The sequence below is a fragment of the Dasypus novemcinctus genome, chromosome 6 (assembly GCF_030445035.2).
Source record: "Dasypus novemcinctus isolate mDasNov1 chromosome 6, mDasNov1.1.hap2, whole genome shotgun sequence".
In the NCBI taxonomy this organism is placed as follows: Eukaryota; Metazoa; Chordata; class Mammalia; order Cingulata; family Dasypodidae; genus Dasypus; species Dasypus novemcinctus.
In genome coordinates, this window is record NC_080678.1 from 90,700,760 (window position 1) to 90,718,953 (window position 18,194).

The 18,194-nt window shown below is 42.7% G+C and overlaps 1 protein-coding gene across 7 annotated transcripts in view; it reads left to right on the forward strand.

Moving 5' to 3' along the window:
• The window catches only part of MARCHF8 (membrane associated ring-CH-type finger 8), a 288,365-nt gene that overhangs the window by 231,509 nt on the left and 38,662 nt on the right, over positions 1-18,194 (forward strand). For 5 of the 7 annotated variants that reach the window (XM_071215893.1, XM_071215892.1, XM_004451088.5 and 2 more), the window contains exon 3: positions 15,231-15,281. The exons of 1 other annotated variant lie outside the window; for it this stretch is intronic. In XM_071215893.1, the coding sequence (XP_071071994.1) occupies positions 15,231-15,281 (51 nt within the window). Of the gene's footprint in view, positions 1-5,243; positions 5,521-15,230; positions 15,282-18,194 lie in introns of those variants that run through there. One more of the 7 variants, XM_004451087.5, reaches the window with a different exon arrangement.

Sequence of the window (18,194 nt, forward strand, 5' to 3'; positions counted from 1 at the left end):
TCAGTGGCATTCATGGCTGCATGTGGCCTTGTCCATGTCTGCCAGGAGGAGGGGAAGCATTGCCGTACTCTCTCTAAGGGAGAGGAAGGATTTCCCAGATGCCTCCGGCAGATCTCATCTCATGAGCCAGAGGTGGACTCTGGCCAGCCATCTACTTGAGGGATTGAGAATGAGGTCAACATCCCTGAGACATATGGGATCTATGAGGGGTGCTGGAGAGAACTGGAGTGATATTGAGGGGAGGAGGAAGGGAAATGTTGGTCTTTAGGCAACCAATAACCACTGTACTAATTTTGCTAAAATGCTAGTGTTTTGAAATTCATTCTGCCGTAAGTCTTTTGAGCTTGAATTATTTTTGATGAGGCCACATCAGGTTATATTTGGGGTTTTTATTTTGTTTTGTTGTTTGTTTTCCTACATAGTGTGATAATCTGTTCTAAGATGGCAGAGTAAAGCCAAGTTTCAAAATATTCATCCTCTTGAACTTGATATCAGCAGCAAAAAACTGACAGAAATATACCAACAGCAAATTCAACAGAGAAAATAGCTGGTAGTCAATGAGAGAAATATAAGTTTCTAAGAATCCAGAATCATTTTTAATGTCACACTCTGAAGTAGCTCAATAAGCAAAGAGGATACTGAACAGAATACTGAAAAATCCCTATTGGCTTGGAGAGAAGATTGGGTGTAGACAGTCCTGGCAGGGATGTGGAAACTTGCAGATGACTGGCAGCCCTCCCCTGACTGCCTCTCTCATATGACAAAGGAAAGCATACCAGAGATCACTATTTTGTTGTATCCAGTCTGGGAGAAAAGTAAAGAAGAAAAAGAGAAGAGCGATAAACCCTAGAGCAGATCCTCTTTATCAGTGTACAGGGAGTTAGCAGAATACAGCCCAGAGAGAAAATTAATGAAGCAGGGTACCGTTCCAACCCCTGGGTCCTCATCAATGGCAGCGTCCACCACCCCAGTGGTTGGAAGAGGCAAGGCCCAAGGGGGTGGACGCGGAGGCCACGGGAACATGACCCTTTCGTACCCTTCCATTCTCCCTTCTTGCATAACAACACCCGGTCACTCCCCTCCACCAGCTGCCTTGAGTGAGCACCTCCGCCCGCCCGAGGAAAAGGAGTAGAAATGGCAATGAAGAAGGCTACCATCTTCTCCCCCAGGCCAAAAGGACTAGTAGAAACCCTGCCATTCAGTTCTGGGACACAGAGTCCTCAAGCGGTGATAGTGGTGGGAGCAGTAGCAGCCGGTGCAGCAACAGCTTAGGCAGGGCCAGTGATCCAGAAAGCAGCTTAAACCAGATCATCTCTGGCTCCAGCCCCAGCACACCTCAACCCAGCCCAAGCTGCCCGTACTACGCCAAGGCCTTTACTTCCTCAAAACCAGACCCAGAAGGAAGCCCACTTTCATAGCCCACAGCACTAAGGCTGGCTTCAGTTTCTTGTGTTCTGTGAAGGGACACTGCTATGCAGGTTTGATATTTCAACTTTATAATTTGTTTTTTTTTAAGTTGCACAAAAAATCAGCTCTTGGCTTTTTGGTCTCTATTTGAAATAACAGGCTAACAGATAATTGTTTACTTGTGGTTTTGCTATACTATTGCAAGTTCAGTGGGGGCTTTGAAGCAGTTTTTTATAAGATTTATTTGAGGGTGGGTATCGGCTCCGTGTCAAGGTAATGGTATCGGGGAATCTCATCTGTGTGTTGAATCCATACTATGTCCAATTCAGACTGATTTCCAAATCTGGCAATTAGAAATTCTGCTTTATGTGAAAAGGCCTTTTAAAACATGGGATCTTCAATCGTTTTAACTCAGTAAACTAGTAAAGAGTATCTAATTTCCATGAAAAATAGAAGTTTTTTCCAAAATATAGAAAGCTTGATTCAGTCTTGCACTGAAATTGCCATACTACTTCTTAGTCTGTAGATGTCCTGTTGAAAGTACTCTCTCCTTTGTAACAGGATAATAATCAGATCCAGCGTAGACTGTGGTACATAATGCACCTTTTAATAACTGCCTTCTCTGTTATATATTTGCATTTCCGGGGAGAGTGTCTTTTAGTCTCTTGTATACCCAGATAACTGCTTATCATTATTCCTCTAGTCTGCACTTTGTCTTATTGACAAGCTTATATTCACAGCTGACATGATCTCATTGGTGATTCCACCCTGTTGCGTTGAGAATTAAGGCACTGATATATCCTGACAAAGTATAAGCTACCTAAACCAATGTCTCAAATAACAATTACTATGAAACTATTGGGTAAAATTAACTTTATGTTTAAATAACCCTAAGAGTAACTAGGGAACCACATTCCATCACCGAAACTGGCAAGATTGAAGAAACAAATGAGCAGAGGAATCCTTAGAAGAAATAATGTAGTAGTGTTTATTTAGAGATGGATACATTCCCTTGTTATTTAGACATATTAGAGAGCCAACCAAGATTGAATAATGAAGGCATAGATGAGTCTTCTTCCTTATTGATGAGCTGACTGAATAGGGAACCAGGATGCACCAGGTCATCATCTGCCAGAGAGAGACCCAGGGGCCCAGCTGCCAGTGAATGTAAAAGGAAGTGTCTTGGAGTATACCTGAATCCTCCTCCCTGCTTCCATACCCCTGTAAACCCTGCTCAGAAGTCCACAGAGCACACACAAGTGGAGCTGAGTAAACATGGACAGCTCTAGTAAAGTGGACTCTGCTCTTTGTCAAGATTTGAAAAAGTCAACGGGAACAGAATGAGATTTTATTATGTGACAGAACTAAAATTTGAAAATGAAGTCTATCCTAGGAAAAAAGTGAGCATATGTACTTCCTTTCCATCTAATGTGGAGAGAATTTAAAGCTCAGTTACTTAAGGAGGAAATTTAGTGTTAACAGAGGAACAGTTACAGCGCAGACCCCGCTCTTCTGGAGTGGATGGCTTGTGCACGAAGATTTTTTTTTCCCTACTACCACCTTCTTCCAAGTTTTAAAACCAGGTATTTGATGAGGATTTTGAATCTTAATGGGTTTGATGGCAGGGAATTTGGAAAGAGCACACTGCTAATATTTTGTCTAACCATAAAACAAACAACAACTAAATGCAATAAGAAGACAGGCTATTTACATTTTCAAACACATGTACACAACATATTTCAGAAATACTCAGGAGGACTCTTCCAGGCTTAACAAATGGCATCCTACTTAAACAAAATGTATATTAACAAGAAAATGTAAAATTTGAGAAAGCAGATTTCCTTTTTACTTCTCACTGTAGCAGTTTCATTATTTTTTTAAAGATTTCTTTCCTTCTTTCTCTCCCCTTCACCCCCCCATCCTCACCCCGGTTGTCTGTTCTCTGTGTCTGTCTGCTGCGTCATCTTTGTCTGCTTCTGTTGTTGTCAGGGGCATGGGAATCTGTGTTTCTTTTTCTTGCCTAGATCTTGTTGTGTCAGCTCTCCGTGTGTGCGGCACCATTCCTAGGCAGGCTGCACTTTCTTTTGTGCTGGGCGGCTCTCCTTACGGAGGCATACTCCTTGTGCGAGGGGCTCCCCTATGCGGGGGTCACTCCTGCGTAGCACTGCACTCCTTGTGCTCATCAGCACTGCGCATGGTCCAGCTCCACACGGGTTGAGGAGGCCCGGGGTTTGAACTGTGGACCTCCTATGTGGTAGACGGACACCCTAACCACTGGGCCACTGGATTTTGTATTATCCATTTAAAACAGAAAATCACCCATCTGTTACAACCAATCACTACTTTGCTTCTAATCATCCTTTTGGGGAATGCTCGTTTAAGTGTGTTAATGCTTCAAAATTACTTTTTATCACTGCCCAGGTCACAGTCTCATACTCTTGTAACTCTTTTATTTTATCCCTCTTTCTGAGGACCTTGATATAAAACCTTACTAATCCCTATCTACAACTAAAAGGGTCAGTTCAAAAAATAAAATATAAATGAAGCACATCTTGGAGAACAGGAAGTGGAAGAAGGGGCACATTGCGAGCCCCAGGTGACAGGGATCCTTGGTCTTTTTGCTCTCATGATTTGGAGAGGAAGAGGAATCACTGGAAAGGAAGAAGAGGACAACCTGGGCTGACTTACTATGGTAGAAATGAAATCTTAGAAGGCATGGAAGGAATCTAATACCATAGACTGTATCCCTGATTGCGAGGGGAGAGCAGAGTTAGGCTTCCAGTGAGGGGCTTCTTGTAGCCCTAGCCGCAGCTGTGCCTGTTTCTTTTTCCCTTTTCCACACTCCTTGCCCCATCCCAGGGCATATACACACCTGCACAAAGCTGCTAGAGTACAGTACCAGCTTATAACGTAGCTGGAAGGGGATCAAGGACAAATTCATGACAGAAGATGACGGTGTAGACAGAATTTTTCCTGTTAAACATGAGCTGATGAAAAGACGTGGCCTGGGGACACAGCACACACACTGTAGGAGAGGAACAGGGTGAAGATCTGTTCTGGAAGGAAGAAGGAGATACAATGAGTGCAGAGTCAAAAAGAAGCAAAGATGGGATCATTTAAGTACTATGACAAACATGGAAAGCAGGGTTGGACTTCATGGAGGGATTGCCAAAATGGTTGGAGCACAGGCTTGCTGCAGCCTGTTGGTTCCAGTTCCCCTTGGAATTATGCTTTCAGTTGCAGAAAGCATGCATGTGGAAATGTGTAAGCATTGGCAAAATGATGACAATGAATGCTCATGTTCTTCCTAGAATTCACCAATGAGATGAAAGATCTATTTATAGCCTGATAGCCAGGAAAATTCCCCTTTGAAGTAATTTGCTTCCTGGCATTGATGTACAGAGGAGCTCCCTTCCCCCATGGTAAGGTCCATTTCTCGGGTTTGCTGGAACTGAGATCTCTTGCTAAACAGAAATACAGACCTGCAAATCTCAGGGAAGCGCCTTGCTGCTTCCCTGCAACTGGAACCCACTATGTATCACAGGTTTTATGAAAGGGGAAAAAAAAGATATTTTACTGTTCTGGCAGACATCTGAGGTTAATCATTTACCTTTTCTACAGTTTTCTTTTTAGTCATCCAAGTCTGGATGATAGGTTAGCATGAAAAAAGCAAACAGATCCAGTAGCGTTCTGAGAACTGCATTTTCATTCCTTGCATGCCAACATAGCTTAGAATCTTTACATTACAAATTGCTAGGGGGAGACTACAGGACAGAGGCGAAATCGGTTGCTGGAATGGACTTGTCATGAATTATTCATTCCCTCCCTCTTTCCTTGGAAATCAGCTGGAGGAAGTAGTCAGTCCAGTTTGATCACAAGAGTACTTGAGACGGGACTAGGGGCCTCGGTGGCGGTGGCTGCGGCAGGGCCACCGAAGGCAGGGGGGAGCTCAAGACCATGCTGCCCAGGGAGCCGCAGCCAGCATACATGGATGTACTCTTTGGCGGTGGCTGCGGCAGGGCCACCGAAGGCAGGGGGAGCTCAAGACCATGCTGCCCAGGGAGCCGCAGCCAGCATACATGGATGTACTCTTGCTGGGAAATGAAGCTTCAGGTAGGAAAAGGGCCCTGGCAGCTCAGCCAGCTTGATTTTAGGGATGCCACTGGGTCTCGCTGAACAAGTACCGAGAACTGAGCCATTGTTCAAAGGTGCCTTATATTGAGGTTTCCAGCTAGGGAAGCTTAGGAGTTCAATCCCATTTCCCTTATGCATTTTGTTTCTAACAAAACTGTTCCTTAAAATTGTAAAAGGAATATATTTAAATTATCACCATTTTAAATATATAAATTAAGGCATTTCTTTTCATGATATCCTCCTACTCTGGGGTAAATAAAATGTCTTTTAAGCACTGCTTTTGTAATTTTAAACCATAGAATTATGGCTTTGGGAAATCCTGAGAAAGGCAATTTAGTTCACAATTTGAGTGAGCATAGCTTCAGGCTCCATTGCTCTTTTCTAGAGCAAGTATTGTTTTCAAAAGCTACCTTGATTCTTTTTTTCTGGAATGTTCATTCTGGGAAGATATTTTAGCTTCTCATAGCATGAAAAAAAGCAAAAAAGATGGAACAGTAAAAGAGGGTCTTTGTTCTGTTTGTGGGTGTTATTTACCATGTGTGCATGTGTGTACATAAGACAAGACCTAATTTCACTTGGCAGGGATGTTCTAATGTTGCCATTTGCTCTGTCGATTTTGCATAGATGCTGCTTTGGTTAACTTTGCTGAGCCTGTGAGATGCTCTTGAGCTGTGGGGACACAAAAATAATAAAGATGAAAAGTGGACAGTCTGTTCCAAATTGGATATACTTATTTCATCGTGAAATAACATTTATAGTTTTGAAGCTCTGAAGTGAACAAACATCCCTTGAACCACATATATGCTGAGTTCTGAGACAACCGTAGACAACTGACTCTTGAATCTCCTTTTACACCTTCTTAAACTCCAGGAAGGCAGGCGTCTTTGTTTTGTTCACTCACCACTCCCAAATGCCTAAAACAGAACCTGGCATGTAGTAGGTAGTCTATAAATGTGCTCCCTGCATGAATGCATTCTATGCTAAAGGCCTTTCTACAGAGGCGATTTGCTCATAAGGTGCTATCGTAAGTATAGACACTCTTTGCAATAATTTTTATAACAAATGTATTCTGATTTTTATTGATATAGATTCATTAACAGGGATTTATGTATTTATTGGATACAGTGTTTTAAAATGGTAGGAATTAAACTCACATTTTAATGTTTGTGTAATTAAATTTTTAAAAAGTAATTGACAATGAATACAAAGACCTTTAATGTGTTTCCAGTAAATTATTTCATGTTCAAAAAATGAGAAATACTTAATGGAAAATGCATTTGGAAAAGATTGATTCATAAATACATTACAAGGAAGACTAAATTCTAGTCATACCATTTGTAGAAAACCTTTCAAGAAACAATCAATTTCAGAAGAGTTTTTAGAACTGTAAACACATTTATTCATAACTTCGATAATGTTTTTTTTTCTTTTTCTTTTCTCTTTTTTTGAGAGAAGTTGCAGGTTTACAGACAAATCATGCAGAAAGTACAGAATTTCCATGTACAGCCCCTACCACATATACACAGAGACACAGTTTTCCCTGTTGTTAAGATTTTGCATTAGTGTGTTACTTTTGTTACAATCAATTAAATGATACTACTTTTAAAAAAAAATTGTCTCCCCTTCCATCCCCTCGCCCAGTTGTCTGCTCTCTGTGTCCATTCGCTATGTGTTCTTCTGTGTCCCCTTGTATTCTTGTCAGGTGGCACTGGGAAACTGAGTCTCTTTTTTGTTGCGTCATCTTGCTGCATCAGCTCTGTGTGTGTGTGGCGCCACTCCTGGGTGGGCTGTGCTTTTTTCACACTGGGTGGCTCTCCTTATGGAGCGCACTCCTTGCACGTGGGGCTCCCCTATGCAGGGGACAGCCCTGCATGGCACGGCACTCCTCGCGTGCATCAGCACTGCACATGGGCCAGCTCCACACGGGTCAAGGATGCCCGGGTTTGAACTGCGGACCTCCCATGTGATAGGCAGATGGTTTATCTGTTGAGCCAAATCCACTTCCCTGATTATACTATTAACTGTCATCCATAGTTGACGTTAGGGTTTACTATTTGTGTAATACAGTTTTGTTTTGTTTTTAAATTTTTATTCTGGTAGCATATATATTAACCTAAAATTTCCCATTGTAACCTCTTTCAAATAAATATACAATTCATTAGGATTAATTATAGTCACAATGTTTTGCTACAGCACCCTCATCCATTACCAAATCTCCATCACACCAAACAGAAACTCTGTACCCATTAAGTATGGACTCCCCATTCCCCACCCATACCCAGTCCCTGGGAACCTGCATTCTGGTGTCTGACTCTATGAAATTGCATGCTTTAATTACTTCATATAAATGAGGTCCTACAATATTTGCCCCTCTGTGTCTGGCTTATTTTGTTCACCATGATGCCTTCCTGAGGGTAAGTTGTAAACTGCTGTCTCTGCAGTGTTAAGTGGAGCTGAGCAGGCCAACATGTTCTCCACAGGCACACCACATTATTGCATCTATATTCAATGAAGATATTGGTCTGTAATTTTCCATTTTTTCCTTCAGTTTTGCCAGTGTGTACCTCATATATCTTGGAACACTCAGGTGTATAAATATTTAGTATAGTGATTTCTTCTTGGTACATTGCCCCTTTTATTAATATATAATGACTTTCTTCATCCCCTTTAACAGTTTTGCATTTAAAATCTATTTTATCTGATACTAGTGTTGCTACTCCAGCTCTTTTTTGGGTAACTATTTGCATGGAATATCTTTTTCCAACCTTTCACTTTTAACCTGATTATGTCCTTACATCTGAGGTGAGTCTCTTGTAGATAGCATAGAGATGTCTCATATTGTTGTTTTTTTATCATTTTTATCAGTCTGTGGCTTTTTAAAAAAGATTTATTTATTTATCCCTCCCCTCCACCCCACTGTCTGCTCTCTGTGTCCATTCAATGTGTGTTCTTTTGTGTCCACTTGTATTCTCATCAGGCGGCACTGGAGATCTGTGTCTCTTTTTGTTGTGTCATCTTGCTGCATCAGCTCTCCATGTGGGTGGCACCACTCCTGGGTGGGCTGCGGTTTCGCGCAGGGCAGCTCTCCTTGCGCAGGGGCCACTCCTTGCACGGGGGCACCCTTATGTGGGGGCATCCCTGTGTGGGCCAGCACTCCTTGCGTGCAGAAACGCTGCATGTGGGCCAGCTCATCACATGAGCCAGGAGGCCCTGGGTATCAAACCCTTAGACCTCCTATATGGTAGGCAGATGTTCTATCTGTTGAGCCATATCTGCTTCCCAGTCTGTGGCTTTTGATTGGAGAGTTCAAGCCATTAGCATTCAATGTTTTTACTGTAAAGGCATTACTTCATTTTTTCTTTGGCTTTCTATTGGCAAATCTTACTATTATTGTCTGTCTGTTTACCCTTTAATTTACCCTTCTTAATAATCTTCATTTCTACACTTTTCTCCAAGTCTCTCACCATTGTTTTTTTTCAGGCAGCAGCACTCTTTTTAGTATCTCTTGTAATTCTGGTCTTCTGGTAACATAGACTATCAGTTTTTGTTTGTCTGTGAAGACTTTGAATTTGCCCTCATTTTTTAAGGACAGCTTTGTCAGATACAGAATTCTTGGCTGGCAGTTTTTTTCTCTTTCAGTACCTTAAAAACATCATACCACTTTCTTCTCTTCTCTTCCCCATGGTTTCTGATGAGAGGTCAGTACTTAATCTTATTGAGGTTACTTTGTATGTTATGCTTTTCTTTTCTTTTCCTGCTTTAAGAATACTCTGAAATTTTTGTCATTTGAAGAATATTGATTAATAGAATTATACAGTATGTAACTTTTGGGGTTGACTTTTATGTAACAAATCTCTGGAGATTTATTCCAGGTCATTTTATCAATAATACTCTTTCACTGCTGAGTAATGCTCCATTGTATGGGTGTACTGCGACGGTTTGCTCGATCGGTAGAGGTGGGGTCTGGCTGCGGACGAGGGGTCGGTCCAGCTCTGGATGAGGGGTCGGTCCCGCTTGGGACGAGGGGTCGGTCCCGCTTGGGACGAGGGGTCGGTCCCACTTGGGACGAGGGGTCGGTCCGGCAGCAGACGAGGGATCAGTCTCACAGGGGTTGCGCGGTTCGGCTGACGGGGTCGCCCGGAGAAGCAGGCGATGAACTGGGGACAAGGGAGGCCAGGCCCTTGTCGGGGGCTCTCAGGACTGGAGGGCGCACGGCAGAAGAACTACCGCGGAGACGAGGTAAACACGCAGGTCCGACTTTATTGAGGGAAAGGCAACAGTTTTATAGGGGCTGGGGAAGGCTGATTGGTCGAAGCCATGCCCTGTTCTGATTGGTTGCCGGAGAAAGGTCAGTGGGCGGTACTGGACGGGGGAGGGGTGGTGGTTAGGGATTGGCTGTCGCTGTTGCTGGGGGAAGTGGCAGGGCTTAGTGATTGGTGGCTGCTGTTGCTGGGGTAGAGGGCAGACTTGAGTTTCCCGCCCACGCCTGGCTATTGCTGCTGTCCGGGGGAGGGAAAAGGGCAGACTGGAATTTTCCGCCCTGCGCCTGCGCAGGGAGAAAGAAGAAGAAGGGTGCTGCCCCACAGGCATCGTGTGGCGCCACCCGGGAGGAGGGGCGGCCACGGAAGCATGGCTGCCGAGAAGGGGAGACTCTGCGCCCATGCCGAGCTTCCTTCAGGGGTGGCGGTGAGTCCGACCAGCCACCCTATTATGGGGGCAGCGGCTTGGCCTGCCGCGGCTGCTCCCCTGCCAGGCCAGCAAACCACACTTCAGCCCGAGCGGTGACTGCAGTGTACCACTCTACCATTCACCTGCTGAAGGACATCTGGTTGAAGAAAGCTGTTATAAACAAGCGTGTTCAAATTTTTGTGTGAACATGTTTTTATTTCTCAGGGATGGATGCCTAGGAGAGCAATTGTACCAACCACTGTAAGCTTGACAGCTTTTCAATAATTAAAGACTCCTTTGATGAGACTGATGATCATATTAATGAATTTGGGTTTTTTAATATATATTGTATAATGAAATATGTTAGCACTTGAAAAGTTTGAATAACTCAATGAAACAGTATTTTCTAAGTGGCCATTGCATGATGTTACAAAGTTTTGCAAGGATAAGAGATCCATTCCATGTGCAAGATGGACTGATGGATTTTAATGTAACCAAATTAAAAAAGATCACTAATTGGTTTCAGATTCCATATCGCAACTACCCTTGAAAAAGAAAACACTACCCATTGAGATTTTGTGTAGTAATGAAGACTAATATCCACAGTTGTTGAAGTGGCTATTAAAAGTACTTATTCTTTTTCTGTTACATAACTATAAAATTCACTTCAAAGTACCTTATCACAGGGAATTGAATGCAGAAACTATGTGAATCCAGCTGTCTTCTATTAACTAGACAATAATGAGACCTGCAAAAATGTAAAACATTGCCACTCTGCTCCCTTATATGTTTTTGTTTGGGATAATAGTTATTTTTCAAAGTGTTAGTAATACTAACAGTTTATTTTTGTTAATACTAAATGAATTAATAAGTAAAATATTTTAAAATTCTCAGTTTTAATTTCTAATGCAGTATAAATATTTATATCTAATACAGTTTAAAACATCAGTAGATATAACCCACATAAACTAAAGGTCTTTGGAGTCCTCAGTAAATTTTAACAGTGGAAAGGGGTACTGAGACCAAAAAGTTTGAGACCTCCTGGTGTGGGCCTTTCTTCCTCATGGTCCCAGAATGACTGTTGTTCATCTGTATTGCAGACTGGAGGAAACAGGAGCAATGCAGGAAAAGGGGGCAGCGCCTATATTGCTTTCCTGGAAAACCTCCACATTAATTTCATTAGAAGGAACTGTCTTATGTATTCCACCCTTAACTTTCCTTAGTCCGGGAAAGCGAGAACTTATAGAAGGGAAGTGGCTGTCGGGTTGGCAGTTAGCAGCGTCTCAGAGTGTCAGGGGAATGCCCACAGGGAGTTCTCTTGTTTGCTTCTTTTATACAGAATCTCAAAAATCTGCTTAGGCATGCCTCTCACAGTTCTTTGCATATGGTATTTGCACAGGAAGTAAGTGTGAAAGGAATGAATGAATCCTGAGATTTGCTTTCTAAAAAATAGACCTGTTGTACTTTTTCTATAAGTCCAAATAAATGGATGCTAAATAACAATGCTAAAAATAAAAAAAGAACAACAACAAAAAAGATGAACTCCTGCAACTAAATAGTAGATAAGCTGTCCTAAATATTGGCAGGTTTCAGGCTTTGAAAATTCTGTATCTTTAAGGCTTAAAATGTACAGTTTCTGTTTGAGACAATGGAAAATTTTTGGTAATGGATGGTGGGAATGGTAGCACACCATTGTGAACCTAACTTATAGCTCTGAATTACGTATTTAAGTATGGTTAAAAGTGAACATTTTAGGGAAGCAGACTTGGCCCAGTGAATAGGGCGTCCGTCTACCACATGGGAGGTCCGCGGTTCAAACCCCGGGCTTCCTTGACCCGTGTGGAGCTGGCCCATGCGCAGTGCTGATGCGCACAAGGAGTGCCGTGCCACACAGGGGTGTCCCCCGCATAGGGGAGCCCACGCGCAAGGAGTGCGCCCCGTAAGGAGAGCCGCCCAGCGCGAAAGAAAGTGCAGCCTGCCCAGGACTGGTGCCGCACACACAGAGAGTTGATGCAGCAAGATGACGCAACAAAAAGAAACACAGATTCCTGTTCCACTGATAACAATAGAAGCGACCAAAAAGAAGAACACACAGCAAATGGACACAGAGAACAGACAACTGGGGCAGGGGGGTAGGAAGGGAAGGGGAGAGAAATAAATTTTTTTTAAAATCTAAAAAAAAAAAGTGAACATTTTAGCTTGTATGTGTGTTAACAGTAGTTTTGTTTAAGTCCATGGAAATGCACAATATATACAGTGGCCCCTAAGTTAAACCATGGACTATAGTTAATAGTACAATTATTAAAAATTTGTGCTCTTTTTTTTTTTTTAAGATTTATTTTATTTCTTTCTTTCCCCTTCCTCCCCGTTGTCTGCTCTCTTTGTCCATTCGCTCTGTGTTCTTCTGCGTCCACTTGCATTATCCAGAGGCATTGGGAAACTGCGTCATCTTGCTGCATCAGTTCTCCGTGTGTGCGGCGCCACTCCTGGGCAGGCTGTGTTTTTTTCACACAGGGCTGCTTTCATTGCGGGGCGTACTCCTTGCGTGTGGGGCACCCTTATGCAGGGACGCCCTTAGGCAGGGGTGCCCGGTGTCGCACGGCACTCCTTGTGCGCAGCAGCACTGCGCATGGGCCAGCTTACCACATGGGCCAGGAGGCCCTGGGGATCAAACCCTGGGCTCTGCATATGGTAGACAGACTTTCTATCAGTTGAGCCACGTCCACTTTCCATAAAGGTTTTTTTTTTCCTAAGATTTTTAAGTTTATTTTTCCCCTGACCCTATTCCCCCCATTTTCTACTCTCTGCGTCCATTCGCTGTGTGTTATTCTGTGTCTGCTTGTATTCCCAAGAGGTAACTGCAGGAACCAATCCTGGGACCTTCTGGAGTGGGAGAGAGGTGATTACTCTCTTGCACCACGTCAACTCCCTATAAAAAGTGTGCTTTCATTAGTTATAATAAACATACCACACCAATGCATTGTGTAGTAGGGCAGTATATGGGAATCTGTGTTTTATGAGTGATTATTCTGTAAACCCACAACTTCTCTAATTAAAAAAAAAATCTGTATCTTTCAAGGATGGTTATTTGATTTTATAAATGCAAAACACTGAATTGTTCTAACAAGGGGATAAGAATAAAAGTTTGCATCTTCAAATTTTTTAAGTTCATAAAATATAGAGCACCTTGTAGTTCTTAGCCTGGGTATATAATGTTATCTAGCTTAGCAGCTATGTCTCTCCCTTCCCCAAAATCCATTTCCTTGTGGAATAATGAATGTCACAGACGTTAGGGTTTGATTTATTGTTTCTCTCAATATCTCAGAATGTCTGTTGATTTCCAGATGGTGCCATACTTAACCATTCCTTGTGGGGTAGTAGATATTGTGATAGTGTTATAATTGGCTTTTCTATATGAATACCTAATCATAGCTTTAATTTAATAGACTAAATTAAAATTTAGTGGTAAGTCACCAGTAGATGAACTTTAAGTCAGACTTCACAGCAGTGTCCTACTTTTATTCATATGCATTCTTTTACTCATGAGTGAAACTTGCATGGTTATTATAGATTTACCTATCCCATGCACAGAAGAGTCTCTCCATTCCTAGCAAATGAATGCTTGAATAAAATCATGGAATGAAGTTCTTAATAATAACCTAGTCTTTTAGAACAGTCTTTGTTGAGTATATTTTATACTTTTATTCTTTTCCTATGTAATTACCTAACTGGCTTAAGACCAAGAAACATTCTAAACACTTAATAGCCATATCTGTACTGTATTATATTTAAGAGGCCCGAACTTCTGTTTTCAACTCAAAGTATGAAATAAAGAGAGAATATAATAAAAAATATTCAAAAAATTTCTACAAAGACAAAGGTGGCAACATTGCCAAAAGAGAAATGCCACCTGGCAGGCCACATGTGATATCTCAGAACATTTCTTCATCTGCGTTGTAGGGATAGCAATGTGTTCAAAAGCCAAGTATGCAAAAGTCAAGGGCAGTGTGTGTTTTGGTGGCTTGAGAGGAAGGGAAGCATTAATAGTTTCTTGATGGCTAGCTCTCTTCAAGGGGAGCCTCAATGGAATAGGAGTAGTTTAAAATGACCTACTAGCTCCTCTGCCCTTAGGACTGACCAGAGGATTTTACCTGCCAGTTAAATCTTCACCTTCTTCTGCCTGCCCCTGTGGTTACTAAATGATGTGTGAACTGAAAAGAGAATATGTAGATACTTTTAAAAATAGAAGATATTCTCTTCCTTTTGTATTAGCAGTTTATTCATTTGGGTTTAGAGCAAGGGTGCCTGGGTTCAGGGAAAGTTCTTTTCTGATTTTTAAAATTCACATTTCTGTTCTGGAATGTTCACTTTTTTAGAAAGCCCTAGTGTGGAAGACTGGGTCAGGGAGGTCAGCCTAAAGGCAAAAAGATCAGGTGAGAAATGAAGAGAACCTAAACTAAGGTACTAACTATAGAAATGGAGTTGAGATTTGAGATTGAGAAGCAGTGAGGAGGGAGAATTTGATTCAGGACTTGGTGACTAAGTGAGGAGGGGAGGTGACTGAAGAGTGGGGAGTAGGGTGACTTCCAGTTTCTGTAGTCCAGGAGGAGGGGAGGATGACCTAGTGCAGTGTCCCTGCTGAATACTTGGCACATTGACAGCTCATCACCCAGGTGAGTTCAGCTGTCCCACCTTCTTCCTTATGATTTGGTTGGTTCCACCTACAACTCAATATGCTATTTTCTCTGTACCTCCACTGGGATGTGTTTAAGTCTCTTTGTGTTACAGCTAATTCCAAATTCCTGTTCTTTCCTTGCTAAGATATTAAGTTCCTTTAGAGTTTGTTGTTTTCATTTTTGTCAATTTTTCCAATATCTAATGTGTGGCTCATTACATAGTTGGTGTTCAGCAAATTTGAGTTGAAAGAGTGATTTGTCAATAGGATTGTTATGATCAATGACTTGTTCTTTGAACATTTTAATCAAAACTCGAAATTTAATACCCGTTTGGTTTCCTTACAGCATGAAAAGACTTTGGGACATTCCATGAGCCATTCAAGTAACATTTCTAAGGTACAGTACCACCGAAATGCATTCTTTTCAGGGGTTTTATGTTCTTATACCCATATGTTTTTATACTCTTTTGTTTTTTAAAAGTAAAATGCTTTGATACATTTCTTTAATCTGTTCTGAAACTATACAACCAAGTGTGTGGCAGTTGTGTTCTTATACAGAGGCAATTTTGCATGTGTGTTGGGAGGAGTAATGTAAAGGAGAAAATCCCACTTCTCCAGTAGAACTCATATATTCTTTTTTTAAAAAGATTTATTTATTTATTTATTTATTTCCCCCCCCCCCCCCCCCAGTTGTCTGCCCTCAGTGTCCATTCGCTATGTGTTCTTCTGTGACCACTTCTGTCCTTTTCAGTGGCACCAGGAATCTGTGTTTCTTTTTGTTGCTTCATCTCGTTGTGTCAGCTCTCCATGTGTGCGGCACCATTCCTGGGCAGACTGCACTTTCTTTTGTGCTGGGCGGCTCTCCTTACGGGGCGCATTCCTTGCACGGGGGCTCCCCTACGCGTGGGAAACCCTTGCGTGGCATGGCACTCCTTGCGTGCATCAGCACTGCGCATGGGCCAGCTCCACACGGGTCAAGGAGGCCTGGGGTTTGAACCGCGTATCTCCCATGTGGTAGGCAGATGCCTTATCCATTGGGCCAAGTCTGCTTCCCTCATATATTCTTTTACAGGCTGGGGATTGAACCTTGGACTTCATATGTGGGAAGCCAGCTCAACCACTGAGCCACATTGGCTCCCCTTAGTTGGTTTTTTCATCTGTTTGCTTGTTGTTTGTTGTTTTTGTTTTTAGGAGGCACTGGGAACCGAACCCAGGACCTCCTGTGTGAAAAGCAAGCACTCAACCTCTTGAGCCACATCCATTCCCTAGAATGGAAATACTTTGGAGCTGAAGAAATCTCAGAGAGTCACCCTGAGAATCTATTACCTCAGTTAGGAATATATTTGACTGAAAGTAGCAGAAAACCAACTCTGAAGACTTAAATAGCTTAAATGGATCACTTGACAGGGTGTCTGGAGAGTGGTAGTCTAGGGCAGGTGAAGTCGCTCAGAGCTGTGTCCAGGGACCTGGGTGTTTCCTGGCCTCTCTGTGCCCCCATCCTTGACATGTTGTCATCCTCACACTCATCACCCCATAGTCTCAAGATGGGAGCGGGACCCCTAGGCACTCTGGCTAGCCCTTATCAGGAATGACAGGAGTGATGAAGGGCAGAGGGATCTGTCAGCTGAGACTGCCCCTTTTTAGCTGGAAGACAAATTCTTTCCAGAAGCCTCTCCCAGCTGACTGACTTGGGCTTACGCCTCATTGGCTAGATCTGGATCATAAGCCACCTCTTGCTGGAAGGAGGCTAGGAAAAAGAGCCCTCCTTGTAGGGGGTGAGCCAGCCAGCCACAGCCCCTGCCACACTGTGATCACATAGGTAGCCAGGTAGGCACACAGTGCCCAGGATGTGGCCAGCCTCCCATGCTCAGCTAGGCATGGACTCCAACCAACCTGTGGTCTGCCCACTGCTGTGCAGGTGGGTATTGACTTTCTCCCCAGGCTCATGAGCTGGCAAACATTGACCCAGATCCTGACTGGAAGGGTTGAACAACAGGACAAAAGCTGTCCTGTTGGTCCCAGGCCACATAAATACCGTGGAATCAGCAGTCATTACTATTTTAAGTACACAGATGTTTTTGTTCTTTCACATCAACCTATTTTTTAAACTAAAAGTAGAATTTAGCAAACCCTCCAAAACATTCATTGGTCTGTTCTCAGTCATATTTGTGATCCGGTCATATCACTCCTCCACTTAATTTTCCATGAAAAAGTAAAGTTCAAACTGCTTATCCTGACCTTAAAGTCTATTTAGAGTTTGCCCTCAGCTCCCACCTAACTGGTGCCTTGAGCCTCCAGCTTTGCCCCCATCATATAAATGCCACTCACTGAATTCTTCCTTCTGCTCCAACATCCATTTCTTTTCCTTCCAGTGGCAGAACTGGGACTATACACTTGTGCAGTGGCAAAACAGTATTGTCCCTGAATAAAATGTCCACTTTTCCCCTCCAGCCTTTCAAAGGAGCTGTTTAATGTTAAAGTGATAAGAAAAGTTAGGTTATGGCAGATCCAGACTGCCTGCTGGGTTATATCCCACTGAACTTTCCAGAAGCATGTTGCAACACTAAGGGCGCTTCTAAAGATGGGTTCCTTAGATCACCATCTCTGTTTCTTTGTGTCTGGGTCTGTGTAAGATGTTATTTGAAGAAAGAATTCCTTCTATAATTAAAAAAAAAAAAAAAAGGCAACCACTGGCCTAAAGCATCTAGAGGAAAGATTGTGGGCTTGGCACTGGGGCTGAGTTCTCTGTGAAGGACTGGGGTTAGGTGGGAAAAGTGTACTGGCTCTGTCCTTGAGGAAGGACAGCTCTCCGAACTTTAACTTCATCCCAAGTAAAATCAGGGCAGGACAACTTTCAGAGTGGCGGTGAGTCTTAAAGATAACATTCATCAAGGAGCCTCATTGCAGTGAGTAAGGACACCTGATTTGGTTGAACTTCAGGTTTTACCCTGGTGGTCTTAGATGGACTGGGTCAGAACAGTCCTTAGAGTTTAATGTTTTGATTTTACTGCTGATCAAGGGCAAAATCATAAGCTTTAAATACCACTTGGGAGTGGAAATTAAAGAATCTCATTAAAACTCTGGCTTTCATAGAACCATCTTCAGGGTGTTTCCTTCCTTTCCCTTCTTCTTTCTTGCACATGTTTTTATTTGGTGCCCCTGTACCTGGCACTGTGCTAGGTGCTGACATAGAATGGGTGAAACACACATGGGCCCTGACCTTGTTGAACTTTCTTCTAAGCAGGGTCGGAATTGTCTTTAAAAAGCAGCTCTAGTGCCTCCTGCCGTCCTTTGGCATTTGAAGTGGTCA